General features: G+C 46.9%; 1 protein-coding gene across 4 annotated transcripts in view; it reads right to left on the reverse strand.

Moving 5' to 3' along the window:
* Positions 1 to 1,352: 1,352 nt before the first annotated feature.
* The window catches only part of TXNDC11 (thioredoxin domain containing 11), a gene marked incomplete at its 5' end in the record, with an annotated part of 66,156 nt that continues 49,077 nt past the window's right edge, over positions 1,353 to 18,431 (reverse strand). For all 4 annotated transcript variants that reach the window (XM_079719375.1, XM_079719374.1, XM_079719373.1 and 1 more), the window contains 5 exons: positions 1,353 to 2,097; positions 6,108 to 6,188; positions 10,075 to 10,184; positions 11,115 to 11,257; positions 13,773 to 14,565. In XM_079719375.1, the coding sequence (XP_079575501.1) occupies positions 1,455 to 2,097; positions 6,108 to 6,188; positions 10,075 to 10,184; positions 11,115 to 11,257; positions 13,773 to 14,565 (1,770 nt within the window). In that variant the 3' untranslated portion in view covers positions 1,353 to 1,454. The remainder of the gene's footprint in view (positions 2,098 to 6,107; positions 6,189 to 10,074; positions 10,185 to 11,114; positions 11,258 to 13,772; positions 14,566 to 18,431) is intronic.

Here is an 18,431-nt window from a genome sequence, read left to right on the forward strand (position 1 = left end):
CCCTCAGCACTTGAGCCGCCTTGCCAGCAGCATGGGCAGGGAGCTCCCGGGTGGCCAGGGGCTGGCCCCTATTCCCAGCTCCCCCCTCAAAGCTCTGGCCTCCTGGTCAGGCGGAAGGCAGCTCCTCTGGCCTCATCCAAATCTCCTCTAAAAAGCATGTTGAACTAATCAACTTTCTAGAACCCCTAGTCGGGAGCTTAAGGAACACTTCTTTTAGTGGCGTACCCCTAAATTAACAGTCAAACATTTAAGGTGTAGCTTGGGGGGAGGGGAGGAGTAGCTAGTTAGGCCATTTGAGCTGAAGGCAGGATTGAGACAGCACAGGTGGGCTACTAAGGAATCCTTAGAAGGCAGCCGGGCTTTAGTACAGGGGAGGAAATGCCTTTGGCCCCCACCTGGGGATGGCCAAGCATGAGTCAGGCTGGAGACCAGCAGAAGGCCCTGTAAGCAGCACACAGGGTGCGGGCGGGAGGAGGGGTCAGAAGTTCTAAAGGGGTCAACTGGAAGGTCAGGGAGAAGGCGTTTCCTAATGAAGGACATCAGAAAAATGGGGCAGGTGTAGGGGTGTTCGATCCATTCCCCTCACATTTCAGAACCTCAGGCTTTCTACCTCTACTTTCCGCAGCCGGCAGCCTGCACCTAAGGCTGTCTGTCCTTTACCCAAGTAACCGAGGAGCTCCCGGGACTTGCATTTTCAGTCCCTGAGCCTGACCCTGAAAATGACCATTGCTTGACTGTCAAACTCGCCCTGAGCTTCTTACCGTGCCGGTGTAGTTTCGGTTTTGAAAAGATGAGGCATCACTTTCTCCTCAGTTTCAGTCCTGGAGGTTCCTTATCCCACAACATCTGTGCCATTTGCATCAGGCCCATCAGCACAGTGTCAGTGCCAGGTGAGGGTCACGGGCATGGTGGGACACTAGTGGGTTCTCTGGAGGCAAGTGGAAGTGCCTGCAGAACTGGTGACCAACCACATAACAGCTCTCACTGTTCTTGGTCAACAGCTACTTTTTTTTTAGCATAGACACCAGAGCCACACACTCAAATGGCTTAGTTAAGTTATGACCTCTCATTGAATTCTTTCTGAATAGCCCAACTGTTGCGTCCAAGTTTTCTGACTAGCCAGTCAGGACATCAGCCTTTCATTCTGCATGTCATCGCAGAAGCAACAGCAGGGGGATGGGGAGGGAACGCCGACACTGAGCCACTAAAATATGGACTAACTTTTCAGACAAATCTTCAAGTGGACTGTGCTACTGTTTTTGTCTCAAAGCTACCAAGTTTGTGCAATAAGTGGAGGGGATGTCATCCCTGTTCAATAAAAGCTGAATGACATTCAAGCTGATTTTCTAGACCACTGAGAAAATCTTTATTTACAATAAATTTCAATAAAATTTGCATAAATATATTCGCAATGTACAGTCTTCACCTCTGATTTCTTCGTATCATTTTCAAAGTTAGTCTGTCCTGTTCTCAGTGCTCCTTTCGGAGGCCAGCGTGGAGCTGACGTTGGAAGGCGGAGGGGTGCTGGCTGGTAGCCGGGGGGCGCCCGAGGGCTTGTGGTAGTCTGATCGCACCTCGTCCAGGGGAGCACGGTCTTCGGCCCCGTCCCTGCCCTCCAGTTTCTGCTCCATGGTGGCCACCAGGATCTTGAGCCACGTGTTCTCGGTGAGGAGGTTCTCTGAGGCATCGGCCAGCTCCTGGAGCTTGCGGGCCACCTCCTCAAGCTCCCGGGTTTTCTGCTCGTACAGGGCCTGCAGCTGCTCGCTGTGCAGCTGCAGCAGGCTGTGCTGCCTCTCCAGCGTGTGCTGCTGCCGCCGCAGCTGCTGCTCGTCCCTACGCGCGCTCGAGAGCCGGGCCTCCACCTGCCCCTGCGCCTGCTGCAGGGCGCTGATCTCCGCCCTCAGCTTCTGGATCTCTCTCTCCAGATGGGAGATGTGCCCCTGCTGCAGGACAGCCTGTCTCTGAAGACACTCTTTGGTAGGAGGGTTAACCAAGTTCTGGGGGGCAGAAGCAGGGTCTGAGTGATGCAAAATGAACCTCAGCAGATTTGGAAGGGTGATGGGAAGGTCTTCGGGGTATTTCACACTTAGGTCCTTTCTGGAGAGAAAGGGAAAGGAGTCAAAGAGAGTCACACCAACATTCTTAGTCCAAAACCAGACTGCCGCCGAAGGTCAAGCTGCTTATTTCCTACCAAAAGGAAGTCAGCATGGAAAATGTCATCTGGCAAAAAATTTTCTACAAAGCTGAGGATGTCCCATATGCTGCTTCTGTAATTAAGGTGGTTTATCTCAAAGGTGTGTCTGTTCCTGAGGACAAAGAGCTCAGTTTCTGTTCACAACCTTCCAAGAAAGATAAGAACTCAGGGCAGAGGGGCCTCCGTGTGCTCTCAGACGCCCAGTGGCGTGTCAGGAAGGGTGTCCGGGGGCACGACTGCCACCCATGTCACTATCGTGGCCATGGACAATGCTTGGTGAGATAGGAAAAACCTCCAACACTCAGCCTGGCTCTTCAGCAAGCATTTATTACACATTATCCGAGGCAAGAGTTCTCAACTAGGGTAACTGTACCCTCCCTTCCCCAGGGGGCACTGGGCAACATCTGGAGACACATTTTATTGTCACGATGGTGGAGGTGCTACTGGAGCCCCACCCTTGACAAACAGACCAAGGGGCTCTGAGGAATTAAGGTTGCCGGGCCCTGAGAGCAGAGAATAAGGAAGGAGGGTGACATATGAAGGGGATTTTCCCCAAAGCTTTGCTGCAAGTCCTGATGTACAAAATTCCTTTTTAGAACTTGTCATCCAACTGTCTGATGACCAAAATTTCTACCACAGATACATTTACCTGTGTATACACCACCTGGCTGCAATAAATCCAAACCAGCAGCTTTAGCATGAGAGGGGCAGACACCACCCAGTATTAAAGGAGTGGAGGTGAAGGGCACGACTCCGGGGCCCACCCACCTCCAGGGCCTCACAGGACTCCTCTGTGGCCTGCACTGCCTTGTCTGTAAAGGGGGGAATACGAGTCTCATCTACCCCAGAGGACTGATGTAAGGACTGCATGAGTTACCTGATGGCTCAGGGAATGTTAGCTTGAAAAAAAAAAAAAAAACCAACCACATTGTTCCTTAGAGAAACTGACCAGAAATCCCTCATTAAGAGCTTGCACACCCTCTCCACACACAAAGCCAGTGGCCAAACACCTAAGAAAAGACAAAAGGTGTTCTATCAAAGGGTAGCCCTTTCCCTATGAAATAAAAATCACAGGGAAATTAAAATCAGATATGTCCCATTTTATATGTTTATGGAAACTTTCAGGTAAATGGAACAATTTTTAAACTTTGGGGGTAAGTATATAACCACGTCTTCCTTTAAAGCATAGTTTTCTTAACATGTAAGCTTTCTCCAAGTGGGACCTCCCAGCCATTCAACTGACAACTAAGAACATCCTGGCCCCTGTGAAGCGCGGGTGAGGACGGACAAGCAGAGGCTGGATCCACCCCTAAGTTCTGCAACACAACCTGGTCTTCTAGGACTGAGCAAATGTGAATCATCCTCAGCAAAGAGCTTAGTGTGTGTACCTGGAGGCATTTACAGGCCAGAAAACGATACTGATAAACATGCTATTTTAGAGTTTCTGGAGCAATCTCCATGAACCTACCTGATGGGTGTGCTAAAATGCTTTCAAACTTCTTAGAAGTAGCAAGGATACAGAGCGTCAACAAACTGCTTCCAAAATGGTAATCATTTTGAAAGTGTAGTGGTAAAAAGGTCCCACTGTTTATGTGACTCTGGTCTAAGTTCACCAGGAGTATGTGTACACACTTCTAGCATGTAAAAGGCTAAATACAAAATGACCAATGGGGTAGAAGTTACCTGCTCCAAAGAGGGGCTATAATACTGAGGGAGGGTGGGCTGCTCCTCTAAAGAAGCGAGGTCCTTCCCCAGGGGGCACATCAGAATGAACCCCCCACCCACTTCTGATCTCCTGGCCCAGGGCCGGGCCAGAGCACCTGCATTTTGGAACATCACAGAGTGGGGGAAGAAGAGTGGTTCTAAGGTGCCCCTGCACAAGAAGGCGGCCCTGCTGGGAGCAAGAGGTAGTCCAGGCTGTGCACTGTGGCAGAGGACAAGCTCTTTCCTATGGTTTCTTTCATGATCATAAAATGCAAACGACGTGCTCACTGAGGACAATTTGCAAAGGATATAAAGAGCATACAAGAGGCACCCCTGTGACCAGTGGTAACCTTCACTACTCCAAAATTATCGTCGTCAACATCTTGACGCCTTCCCTTCTGCACACATTTTAACCCAGTGCATGTGTAAATTTATATTTTACCAAAACGCATATATACTTTTATATTCTTTTCACTAAAAATAACATAAGCATGCGCCCTGTGAAGAAGGTCTTACTGCTTGTTATCAGTTTTTCATTTCCTCTTTTGTGAGCTATCAGCTTTTTGCCTTTTACCTTCTGAGTGAACTGAACACTCACTTTGGACCAGTTAATGAAGAGCTTGCTTCACTTCTGATTACCATTTATTTTTAGGAAATAAGAAAAATTCCATTCCAAAGCAGTAAGGCTTTGGTTCACCAAGCTCTCTGCAATAGAATGGAACTGGACAGTCTACTCCTATTCAGTATTTACTCTCTTGACTTTTCAAGACAAGGGAACTAGGAAGAGGCTGTAGCAGCGACCTTCCTGCAGGGCATGGAAAATGAGCTCATCTCTATGCTGACTCCAGCAGGCAACCTCAGAATGAAAGGCACTCGACCCAAACGCGAAACAATTCCAGCTGCTGAGAACCTCTTTGTGCAAGGCATGTGCTGGGTGTTACGACGTCAATGTTTTTTCCAACTATGATTGAAATTTGAAAATTATGGTGTGTTAAACTTCATGCCCCACCTCTGTCCCACACACGATGAAATTACTTGTGTTGTTGTCCACGGTTCCTGGACCGTGTGGCACCTGCTGAGACACTTCTTAAAAAGAAAAAGGCTCGTCACAATACAGTCAGCAGTAGAACTGGGTGAGTCACACTCTGTTTTCAGTGCGTGATTTGACAAGACCCTACTACCACAGGAAGTATTCCAGCAAAAATTCTTTGAGATAAGGGGGAAAAACCAAGGAAATGATTCACTACACATGAAGGAAGCACTCTCCTAGAGAAGCATGAAGAGCAGGGCAGTGGCTGCAATAAACGGTAAAAGCGAGCGCCAGAGAATAAAAGACGTGAGCTAGGGAACGTCATTAAAATCATCCTGCAAATGCTTTTCCCTTTAAAGATATTGTCAAAGCCATGTGACTGGGTCCCTGAGGACCCATCCTTTTAAAAACAAACAGGAATCTGTACCAAGAGAACATCTGGTTTATCAGGCTTTAAAAGGCCAAGAGTTAATTTCCCTTCTACCAAAACATCTGGATCCACATTCGCTGCCAGGTCACGTCCCCTTGCTAACGGCCCATCCCTGCTCGCTGGGCTTTCAGGGAAGCTGCCCTGATCACTCACCTTGAAGAACCACTTAGACAAATGTGAAGAGATCAAGGTGACAGCCCCGTCAGGTGACATTCACAGAAGTCTGCACACCTGGGGAGAAGGCTTCTTGAGCTCCAGTATGCGGATGCAGTGGGTAGGAGGGCCTCCGTTTCCTCCTTATACCAGGGGGCCGAGGTGGCCATCCGCAGGGCTCAATGATAAATGACTCATGTGGAAGCGGGCGGGCCGGGCCTGACTCCCCGTGAGGCCCAACAGTGAGCTGTTGTTTTGCCCCACGTGAACCTGGGGCTCTTTGCTGTCAATCTCAGCACTCACTGTGTGCTCATAAGGCCAAGAAGGTGAACAAGTTCCAGTGGCCACATTCATACTTGTGTAAAACACACTCTTGGAGGGGGCAAACTTAAAAACACTACCACACCTGACATCATGACACCAAAGCCCTTTGACCCTTGGTTCCCAGTGTCACATTTTTTTAACAATACATTTTATTCTAAATACTTTAGTAATAAATAATGATGTACATTTCACTTCTGTGAAGTACCTTAAACCCATTTCATTTTCAGCAAAAGAATCCCATCTGCCCAAATATTGAAAAAATTCAGCTTTACCTGTTACAGGGAAAAAATAAGACAGTAGGAAGACGGTCAACCATAAATTCCCAAGGAAGATCATTCTGAGATACATCAATCCTGGCAAAGGGAAAGAACAGAAAAAGCAAAAGATCAGCCCAAGAAACTCCAACTTGAAAGGATCTTCTCAAATAATTGAAGAACCCAGGGCACTGTCTGCGCCCACACAAGACTGGCCCCTGGCGGTGAGTGCACCACAGGGTATAAGGCAGGCACAGCTTCTGGGAGAAGCAGCGAGACTTCCAGGACGTGCAACTGCCCACCTAACTCAATGAGGGAAATGTCATGTCTTGAAAGTAAACGTAGAATGCTCCCTCAAAAAAGTCTCGCTGACACCTCAGGAGTAGTCCACGCACCTAACGAAATCTGGGCAAGTACCTTAACCGTTGAATCAGCTCTGGAAAAAGGAAATCATTGAGCAAAACACATTGAGCCTCTGAAAATGTAAGAAAACAAGATAAGGAAGATTATATTCTATATTCTGTTAAGCCTAGACAGAGGCCAAGAAAGTTGTGTTTTCTTAGCAGATTTTAGATGAATTTTCTAATACAGGAAATGATATCTGTGCTAAATGAGCCAACCTGTGCTTAATTACCACTGAACTAGGTGGGGGCCCCTCCTGCAGTCTGCACTGAGCTGGGCCTGCAGGAATTTCTCCCCACCTGCCCCCAGGGACTGCTCAGTTGAAGCAAAAAGAACGTCCCAGAAGGAGGAAGCGAAGCAGCAGGGCTGCTAGGCCAGGTGTCAATATTCACAAATAGTGCAAAAAAAGGTGGAAATGTTTTGAATCATTAACTTGACAGAAGTTTTCAGAAAAGTATAATTGGGGGCAGAGTGGGGAGGGGGGGAAATCAGTGCCTCGCATTTGTCCAAAAGGATAAAATACACTTTAAAAAAATTGACATAACCATGGCTTCCCTGGTGGCGCAGTGGTTGAGAGTCCGCCTGACGATGCAGGGGACGCGGGTTCGTGCCCCCGTCCGGGAAGATCTCACATGCCGCGGAGCGGCTGGGTCCGTGAGCCATGGCCGCTGAGCCTGCGCGTCCAGAGCCTGTGCTCCGCAACGGGAGAGGCCACAACAGTGAGAGGCCCGCGTACCGCCAAAAAAAAAAAAAAAAAAAATGACATAACCAAATCATAATGGTTTTAAATAGCTTCATTAACAGAACAGTACTCCTGCCTCTCTGTCTGTGAAAGCCTACCTAGAACATCAGAGTTTCTATTTTTTAAACAAATGGTGTGGAACAGTTTATTTTATAATCAAGTGTTTCTTTCTCCTGATTTTTACTTCAAAGAAAAGCCAAACTGTAAAATTAAAAGAAAAACATTTGTAAACATCCACTCAGAACCCCATTGTGCTAACCAGGACCTTCTTTCTGGGATTCTCATTCAGGCTTTGGTGTATATGCCTACATACTGATAAGAGCAGCAATCATATTTCATACTCTATTCTTTTCAGTTAATTGTATGAAAAGCGTTGTTCTAACGAAGGGGTAAAAATCCCATCAAATGCCCAACCATAATTTACTTAACCATTTTTCTACTGTTGGATATAAATAATGCTGCAATGACCAGCACATGCTTCTCTGGAAGTCCTACTTCCTTAATTTCCCAAAGTGAAATTAACTGGATCAAAAATGTATAACCATTTTTGCTAAAATGTTGCTAAACTGCTTTCCAAAAAGTTTATGCCAATTTACTTACTGTTAGCTACATCTGACTGTGCCAATTTTATTTTATCAACACAAGATTCTATCACTTAAGAGTATTCCTTAATTTAATAAGTGTAAATGACACTTTGTTATTGTTTTGTTTGTTTGTTTGTTTGGGTTTTTTTTTTTTTTTTGTGGTACGCAGGCCTCTCACTGTTGTGGCCTCTCCCGTTGCGGAGCACAGGCTCTAGACGCGCAGGCTCAGTGGCCATGGCTCACGGGCCCAGCCGCTCCGCAGCATGTGGGATCTTCCCGGACCGGGGCACGAACCCGTGTCCCCTGCATCGGCAGGCGGACTCTCAACCACTGCGCCACCAGGGAAGCCCACACTTTGTTATTGTTTTAATTTACATTTACTAGATTATAATTTCCCCGTTTATTTACTCTCTTCTCTTACATGAAAAGCCTGTTCATGACCTTTCTTCACACGGCAGTCCTTCTCAGCTGTTACTCCCTCCATCCCCCATTTTTTTAAATTGTGGTAAAATATACATAACATTTACCATCTTAGCCATTTCTAAGTGTACAGTGCAGTGGTATTAAGTACATTCATAATGCTGTGCACCCATCACCACCATCCATCTCCAGAGCTCTTTCATCTTGCAAAACTGAAACTGACCCCATTAAACAACTCCTCCCCCTTCCCCCCTCCCCCCATCTCCTGGCAACCACCATTCCGCTGTCTTTATGAATCTGACCACTCTTGGTGCCTCATATAAGGGAAACCATACAGTGTTTGTCCTTTTGTGACTCATTTCACTCAGCATTAATATCCTCAAGGTTCACTCATGTTGCAGCATGTGTCAGAATTTCCTTCCTAATTTTTAAGGTTGAATAATATTCCATTATATGTACAATCCATATTTTGCTCTCAGCAGTTTTAAACCATTTTAATTTCTCAGGGTCTGGAGCATGAACACCTGATTCTGAATCCTGCTCCCTCATTTACAGGTTGTGTAACTCTGGGCAAGCTGCCTAATCTTTTTGAGCCTCAGTTCCCTCCTCAGTAGAAAGAGAGTGGTAATCATACCTGCTCCACTGAATGGTCTAAGGATTAAGTCAGATAATATGTATATATAAAAATCTCGGGCTTCCCTGGTGGCGCAGTGGTTGAGAGTCCGCCTGCCGATGCAGGGGATGCGGGTTCGTGCCCTGGTCTGGGAAGATCCCACATGCCGCGGAGTGGCTAGGCCCATGAGCCATGGCCGCTGAGCCTGCGCGTCCGGAGCCTGTGCTCCGCAACGGGAGAGGCCACAACAGTGAGAGGCCCGCGTGCCGCCAAAAAAAAAAAAAAAAAAAAAAAAATCTCGCAGCATAGTAACTCCTCAAGTGTGGCTCTAATCATTACTTACAACATACACAAAAGGTAAGACATATATGCTGTAAAATACAGCTACCGTCCTTTTGTAAGTCAGTTTTATTTTCGTTGCACATTTTTCTAGTGAAATCTGTTCATCTTTCTTGCATTATTTTTTCAACTGCTTCATTTTGGCAAGTTTTCACCTCTCAAAGGAACTAGCAAATCCAATATTCTAGCTTCTGTTATTTTTTTCTATGATTTGATCTTTTATATTTAAATTCTATCTGAAGGGTTTTTTTTTTTTTTTTTTTTGGGTGGCGGGGAGATGATATAGCTTAAATCTAAATAATTTTCATCTCAGACTGCTTACCACCTGATACAAAAACTCTTTGAGCCTTGTTTTTACAAAACAATGGTTTAACATTGTTTTGTTTGCTATACATACACATACAGTACCAAGGAATCACAAAACTAGAACATGCAGGTATCAGCCAATCTTGCCTCTTACTTTTAGGAATGAGGAGGGAAAGGAGGTCTGGTGGGAAGATTTGCTCCAGGTCCCAGGGCTGGTTGGCAGCACACCAGGGACTGGCCCCCTTTTGCTGGGCCAAGGCCCCAGTGCCATGTATTCCAGAAAGCTGGCCACTTGGGGAGCTATCTGAGCAACCAGGTCAGCACTAATCCCTCAGAACTGCACTCACCCTCCTATGAACTCAATCAGGACTAAATACACTCAACATCATGGAAGGAACACTCAGCATTCATCAGGAAAACTTTGGCTCCAATGAGGTTTTGCTCACAGCTTTAAGCTGACAATCAACCAAATCTTACCCAAGGTCAACAGAAAATGGGCAGACCCTTGCAGGCCATAACGGCTAAGCCATAAGGAGGAGTGAAGGCAGGCACCCAGCGCTGCAGCACGGGCTTCCTTACCTCGCCACAGTGAATGTATCCGCAGGCAGGAGCCGAGCTAGCTGGATAAAGACGTGATTGAGGGCTGGACAGAAGCCGCACCACTGTGCATAATAAAGCAGCAACACGTCCTATGGGAAGAGGAAGACGGCTGTTACCAGGCTGCTCAGGTCCTCACTGTGCTTAGAACCTGGCAGGCATTCAATAAATGTTGCTCATGCACAAATTACAGTGAAAATTTAATCTTCAGGTATTTTCAATTACGTGATTTCTTTTTTTTTTAAATAAATTTATTTATTTATATTTTTGGATGCATTGGGTCTTCGTTGCTGCACGTGGGCTTTCTCTAGTTGCGGCAAGCAGGGGCTACTCTTCGATGCAGTCATTGCGGTGGCTCCTCTTGTTGCGGAGCACGGGCTCTAGGCGCCTGGGCTTCAGCAGTTGTGGCGCGCGGGCTCAGTTGCTCCGTGGCACGTGGGATCTTCCCAGACAAGGGCTCGAACCTGTGTCCCTTGCATTGGCAGGCGGATTCTTAACCACTGCGCCACCAGGGAAGCCCTATGTGCTTTCTTAAGGACGTTTTACAATCACAAAACCACCATGTAATTCACATGTTCTGCAGTAAGACTGTCATGTGGTCGATCTTTTGTACGTCAAAACCAACCGCCCCCTGGTGGCGCAGTGGTTAAGCATCTGCCTGCCAATGCAGGGAACACGGGTTCAAGTCCTGGTCTGGGAAGATCCCACATGCCGCGCACCAGGTAAGCCCACAAGCCACAGCTACTGAATGAAGCCTGCGTGCCTAAAGCCCGTGTTCCGCAACGAGAGAAGCCACCTCAATGAGAAGCCCGCGCACTGCAACTAAGAGTAGCCCCTGCTCGCCGCAACTAGAGAAAGTCCACGCGCAGCAACAAAGACCCAATGCAGCCAAAAATAAATAAATTAATTAAAAAAACAAGCAAACAAAAAAAACCCAACTGCTCACCCCGATGACTGCAGCTTTGGAAATTATTATAATAGGGACAGATGGCTTGATTTTTGCCTCGCTCCTGATTCTATACCTGTTTTTGAAGGACTACTTCCCAAAAGGTATCAGTTGTCACTTCAGTGATTAAACGCTGAGATGGGAACTGGGCAGAGTCACTTCCAATAAGATGCCTTTTCAAGGGACTGTAGAGAACGCTGAAGTTTTGAATGAAAGACTCTAAAAATAAGGAGAAAATGAGATCAGTTCTTCTCTCAGTACAAGGAGAGTAGCTGGCCTACTTTAAACTCTACATTTAAAAAATTGGGCTGGCTTCGCAGGCCCACATTTTTAACACTTCACCTACAGGCAAAACCCTGAACGAAGCCACCCGGGGGGACAGGGGGTAGCTTTGGCAGTAGTAACTCAGCAGACAGCACTTTAGCTAACAAAGCACCACTCGGTGTTCCGTGTTCTACTATGCAGGGACTAGGAATTCGATGCTCCTTTTAAAAACAACACTGGTCCACAAATGGACACCTGAGACTGTATAAGTCATCAACACGCCACCATGGAGATTTCAACTATACCAAGACCTTTAAGCATAACTACTGATGCAGTAATTGCACAGGCTACTGTAATGGGGAAGGTGTTTAAATACTCAGTAATTTAAGGATAAGGAGCTATATGGTTTTTGTTTCCTTTATTAAAGTCCTTCAAGTTTCTTTCTTAAAAGGTTAAGAAAAATAAACTCAATTATATTTAGTGGAAAAACACATAAATAAAACCCATAAATAATCCCAAACCCTAACCTGAACCAACAGTTTTACCCTCCCCACCAACTCTACTATCTTCAGATTCCTTTGTATCATCTGAAGCAGCACTAATCTGTTTCACTTCTTTTTTTCTTTTTTCTCTCCATTGGGAGGCCCTAGTGAACAATGATATGTTTCGTGGAGGGAGGAGGAAAGGAGGAAGGTCTTGTGAAGAGAATCCGTCATCAACGTCTGACTGATACTTAGTTGGCTATGTTTTTGAAACATAAAACTAAGATTTACTAATCTGAATGAAGCCTACATTCTGAAACTGACCCAGAGACAGCTGACTTAAAAGTCAACTCTCCAAAACAACAACGATGCACAGTGAATGTTTTTGGACGAGGACCCTGACAAATTTTGTCACCAACCACAGCACAAAGAACAAGAGAGCTAGATGTTTCAGAGGAGATAACAGAAGACGAAAAGAAATCGGAAGAAGGCTTCTTTCAGATTACCATTAAATTCAGGATGCACACATCATGAGCTAGCTCACTGAATGCTTGAGTATTAGAACAGAATGCAGGAAAATCCAATAGACACTTACTTTAAAAATACAGGCTTGTTTCATTTTCAGAAAACTCAGTACAGTAAAATGTAACTTTAGGAAACATGAATTAGGAGCAATTTATAGTATCAAAAGAGTACACAGGGCTTCCCTGGTGGCGCAGTGGTTGAGAGTCCGCCTGCCGATGCAGGGGAGATGGGTTCGTGCCCCGGTCTGGGAAGATCCCACATGCCGCGGAGCGGCTGGGCCCGTGAGCCATGGCCGCTGGGCCTGTGTGTCCGGAGCCTGTGCTCCGCAGCGGGAGAGGCCACAACAGTGAGAAGCCCACATACCGCAAAAAAAAAAAAAAAAAAAAAAAAAAAAAAAAAAGAGTACACACTTCATAGAGTGACTGGTCACAGGGTTCCTCTAAGCACTCAGGAGGCTTCGTGTTTATAATATAAAGCCTTTTATTAACATAAGCCTTTTAACGTGTCTAATGTAAGAAACGAGCTTCACCTGGACTTAAAGGACGGCAGCTAAAATGACTATCATTTAGGGGCTTTGAGCTTACTCTTGCTTTCATACTCTCCAAAACTTGAAAATAAAAGGTTTCCCTCCCCACCAAATTCCTCCTGTCTCCATTTGGCAAATGCTAACTTTCCCCCATGTTTCCAATGAGGCTGAACTAACACGGCTTTTGAATTCTCACTTCCTTGTGTGCACATCAAGGATGGCAGCAAAGCCCTGGGAACAGGACAGCATCGGTTAGTTCACTGCTGCTGCCAAGCTGCCTAAGGATGCACTCCCATAATGGGGCCTTACCCGCCACCCCCCCCAAAAAAAAGTGGGTTTTGCTGGTTTGCAACCTGACACTTGTTTATTGCACTTGACAATTTGTTACAATCTAGGCACCCAAGGTCAGAGCAGCATTTCTCAACTTGTTATAAAAGAGCAGCAGAACAAATTAGGTCTGGTGGCCTTGACGCCTAGACAGTTAAACCTGTGAGACAAAAAGGGGGGCCAGGCGGTTCTATGGCTTCACTGCTTTCTGTTTAAGTACCTTTCGAAAGAAGCCGCTGTTGGGGCTCACGTTCATCAGCCCCTGGGGAGTTACCACCCGACCCGCTCTCCACCACCCTGTCCGTCACAGAGGCCAGGTTCCCCACTGGCCGCAGCTCGCGCCACCGTGGAAATGCGGCAGGAGCTGCCGATCAGGAACGCTGGACTCTTAGCCCCCAAGGGCTAAGTGACAAACTTATCCAAAATTTGGAGTTAGGAAGTTTCTGTTCCATTTAATATACAAAATTAGCTTCTTTTACAATTATGACCAGCTGCAGTCTAAAGATTTCAAATGCGCTAAGAGCCAACCGTAATGAGATCCCTAAATAAAAGTTACCTAGGTTAAGTTAAGCAAAGCATTAGGCTTGGGGAAGGAAACTGCCCACAGTACCTAGGGTGAACTTCATAAGAGCTTGTTTTGGATCCAAGACATAGTGAGACTCTTCTTTCACGTCTACAATTGCAGCAAATCCTTTCACCCGAGCAGCGCTCGGAGCACCCAGCCTCTCTGCATACAACCAAAATAAATTGGAATCCAAAAGGTAGATGTTCAGGGTCTTGTTGGTTCTGCAGCTCAGGCCTATGAAGCTTGTGCTATCCACGTCCAGTTCAGGAAAGAGATACCTGTTCTCCTCAATGTGAGGAACGGAGCTTGGGGTATCAACCTCACATTTCTTCTCAAGGGAAGAAAATGCAATGGTTGGGGTTTCAAAGACATCTTGTTCAGAATCAATGAAGCCTGTCATGCCCCTGTTTATGGTCCTGCAACATGCAGTGTAGTAGCTGAAAGGGCTATAGAAACTTAGAAAATTCCTGCATTCTATGCTGTCTGATGCCACATGATAAAAGGTCTGCTCCTTGAGGTAGAAAGAATCCAGAGCTGCTGCCATCTCAAAAAAGCTGCACTGGGGCATGCCGACCGAGCTTGGCCTGAGGCCACCAGCGGTCTGGTTGACACACAGTTCACACACGTTGTGGGTCCTGGAGATGGAGTGCCACTGGGGCAGCACCACGGTGTTGCAGCAGGGGGACTCCGTTATCAGCGGCGGGTCCGGCAGCTGGGCCGGGGGCTCAGGTGCCAGAGACTTGAACACCGGGGCGTCCACTCGCCTCAGGTGCTGAAGGAGCCGCTCCACCACCTGGTCCCCGTGACAGTTGTTGTACTCCAAGGCCACTTCGGTGATCTGAAACACAGGGCGGAGCTCATGAGAGGTGTGGGGGTGACTGAGGGACAGACCCCGTGGCTCTTAGACCTGGAAAGCATCTTGTCTGATTCACAAGAAGGAACCCTGGCTGGAAACACAGCATCAAACAGGAAGCTGTCACACCAAAAGCTATTAACAAAGAGGCTTGGGTTATTTTTCAGATCCTGTCACTCTGTTAACAAATACTGAACCGCCTGTTCAGAGACGGAAGGGGTCTTAGAGGGAGATGTCAGTCTACCCCATGATGGGGTGAAGTGGCTCATGCCACGACACACATCGAAGAACGAGGAACAGAATTTAAATCTCAACGCCCAGTTGAGTGCACTTTCCTTTACATCCTTAAAACTCCTCCAGACGATGTCTTCTTTCTTCATCTTAAGTAACAGTCTAAAAATTTCCCAAATATTTGATCCACTTGTTGATCCATCTAACAAGTGGATCAAATATTTCACAGCATATGTGTCCAAATAAATTCATGCCTCACAGGAGGCTACGAATTCAGCCTCTTCCAAACCATACTCATCCATCTCGCCTTCCTCCTCCTGTACCACCCTTTCTGGAGAATGGCATCATCAAACTGGAAAAATCAGCTGACCCTCAATTTCTCCTCTGCATCACCCAAGCCTCCAATCCAGCCAGCTCTGACTTCAGCATCACGAAGCGGCCCCCCTTTGCACCCTCACAGTCACTGCCTCAACTCAGGCCCTCACGTGTCACAGAGCGCCCCCGTTTTCTCTCCCCCGCCTTAACTGAGCCTCTACACTGCCACCACTTATTTTTAAAAATACAACCCTAGGGCTTCCCTGGTGGCGCAGTGGTTGAGAGTCCACCTGCCGATGCAGGGGACACGGTTCGTGCCCCTGTCTGGGAAGATCCCACATGCCGCGGAGCGGCTGGGCCCATGAGCCATGGCCGCTGAGCCTGCACGTCCGGAGCCTGTGCTCCGCAACGGGAGAGGCCACAACAGTGAGAGGCCCGCGTACCGCAAAAAAAAAAAAAAAAAAAAAAAAAAGTGTGTGTGTGTGTGTGTGAGAGAAAACCATTTAATAAGTGCTTTTCTAATTTAAAAGAAAACCGAAATTTTATAACATATGATACTTATAGACATAGTTAATTTAAGACATATGCGTTTGTACAGAAAAACAGATTGTTTGAATAGTTCTTCAGCATAAAAATGGTTACCTTAGATGATAAACCAGTGTTTTGGTTTTTTCCCCCACACAAAAACATCTCAGCCCTTTTTAAAGGATAAGGCTCTGGCAGCACATTACGCTAAAAAGGTCAAGCCCGTATGATTCATAAATAGCCCAGCTGCCCTCCTGCCCCATCCTGGTACTACTTTATATTCAAAGACATAATAGATTACCACCCCCAGTCCCCCCCACCAAAACCCACAAAAATTCAAGTACAGTCAGCCCTCCATATCCTCAGGTTCTGTATCTGCAATTCAAACAACCATGGATCGAAAATATTCAGGGGGAAAAATGCCAGAAAAGAAAGCTTGAATTTGCTGCACATAGGCAACTATTTACATACCATTTATATTACATGAGGTATCATAAGTAATCTTAGAGACGATTTAAAATATACGGGAAGATGTGCATAGGTTATATACAAATACTATGCCGTTTTACATATGGAACTTGAGCGTGTTGGATTTTGGTACCTGCAGGGGGCCTGGAACCAACCCCACTGTGGATCCCAGGGGACGACTGTATTTACCGTGGGCTTTTATGAAAAGTCCAAGTAGGAGTACACTGAGGACAGCAAAACTCCTTACGAGGTCTTCCTTCCTCATCTCTTTCATTCTTAATGTCTCTCACAAACGAAGCAGCCATGTAAAGGATATTCTTAAGTGAAGAAAATATTTTATACAGTAATGCCCCTGAAAAGTGAGGAGTTCTTAGTTTTCTCCTATAAACGGAACCAGTTTTTACTGTTATATTCCTTTTTTATAACAGGCAGTTTTGAAAAGGCACTCCAGTTACATCCCATATGTGAATCACTTGATGTCACATTTAATTTCATGTGAACTAATAAGGAAAATTTGGCAAAAAACTTTAAATGTTTGCACTATAAATGCTTCCTTCCATTTTCGTTAATCGGAGAAATCTGTAAGTCTGGACAAGATGCCTTTGTCCCCCAGACTCATACGCAGTAGACGCCTCAGAGCAGTGCTGTGAAAGCTAAGAAACCGGGACTTCCCTGGTGGCGCAGTGGTTAAGAATCTGCCTGCCAATGCAGGGGACACGGGTTCGAGCCCTGGTCTGGGAAGATCCCACATGCTGCGGAGCAGCTAAGCCTGTGCGCCACAACCACTGAGCCTGCGCTCTAGAGCCTGCGTGCCCAGAGCCCGTGCTCTGCAACGAGAAGCCACCGCAGTGAGAAGCCCGCTCACCGCAACTTGAGAAAGCCCCCGTGCAGTAACGAAGACCCAATGCAACCCAAAATAAAATTAATTAATTAATAATAAAAATAATTTTTAAAAAAACAAGCTAAGCACCCACACAGAGTCTCTTCTGGCTGCGCTAAGAATTTCTTTTGATAAGCACACTGAGATGTCTCATGAGCTCTCCGTGACTCTCTGGAGACACTGGGGTCAGGAGCCTGATGCCATGTGCGGTGCAGGCCGTGCTCTCCCGGGGGCGGGGTGGGGCACGTGTGTGGAAGAGCAGCTGCCTGGTCCCGGCCTGGGCCTCACAGGGCGGTCCCCATATGGCCGTCCCTTACTGACTGACCCCCGCCCCGACTCTACAATGACCACTCTCTTCTCGACGAGGCAGGCCTCCTCCATCGCCTGCCCAAAGTTGGGCCTAAAAGCATAATGGAAAAATAAGGCTTAAGGCTTAATTCTTTTGGGGTCAAGGAGCCTTTCAGTTTAGAACTCACCCTCATGTAAGGGACGTGTTCACCCCTCCCACCCTGCCCAACCCTGAGGATGACTTCCTTACTTCTAGTCACTGTGTCACTCTTTCCATGGTCACACGCCCCACTTTCCATCCCCAACACTACCGTCCAAGTTCAGCATCTTCCTACTTCTCACTTTTCTGGAACACGGCTGCTAGGAAAACTTTAATAATGGTAACACAGCTCTGCTGACAGCGCTCCATTATCAGACTTTGATGGCTGTGATTACTCCTGGAGTCCTCAAAGAAGCACTCAAAAGCCTCTCCTCCAACGTTTCTTTTCTGGGTCTTCTTCAACCAGTCCTTTATGGAGACCATACAACCTATCCTGTTTCCTAATATCTAAACCCGTCGCCCCCTGCCCACCCCCGTGCCTTTGCTCAGGCTATTCCTTCCCTTAAGTTTCTCTCAGCCCATCACAATTCTGGCCACCCCTGAAGGCCTGTCTCAAACACTCACCCCTCCCGCAGCCCCCTCCTGCCTCCCTCCTGCCCAGCCCCCAGCTTCCCGGGACAGCCCCCACTCTCCTCCAGTTCCTCCTGGGGCTGAGCACACTCTGCCTTGAATTACAAGCAGGTTATTGCTCCCCTACCAGACAGGCCTCCGAGACCATGAGACCAAGGCTCTGCCTTCTCCATCTTTCTCCACCGTGGCTCCCTGGCACAGTGCTCCATAAGCGTTTGCTAAAAGGGCCTGAAATGAACAGGGAAATGTACTGCACTTGGCTGAGTAATCCATAACACTACTAAGATGCCACCTGGTTTAACCACAGGCTGCGATTAGGGACTCTCTTCACCTCACAGGGACACTAAGAGCCCAGAGGAAAGGAGCTGTGGGCAAAACCTTGATAAACAAAGACAGAGGAGTATGGGGAGATGGGAGAGACACTCACCCAGAAACAAAGAGTTGGAAAGCAAGTGTCTCCCACCAGGTGTCTAA

Source organism: Hyperoodon ampullatus (genome assembly GCF_949752795.1).
Source record: "Hyperoodon ampullatus genome assembly, chromosome: 14".
NCBI classification, from domain to species: Eukaryota; Metazoa; Chordata; class Mammalia; order Artiodactyla; family Ziphiidae; genus Hyperoodon; species Hyperoodon ampullatus.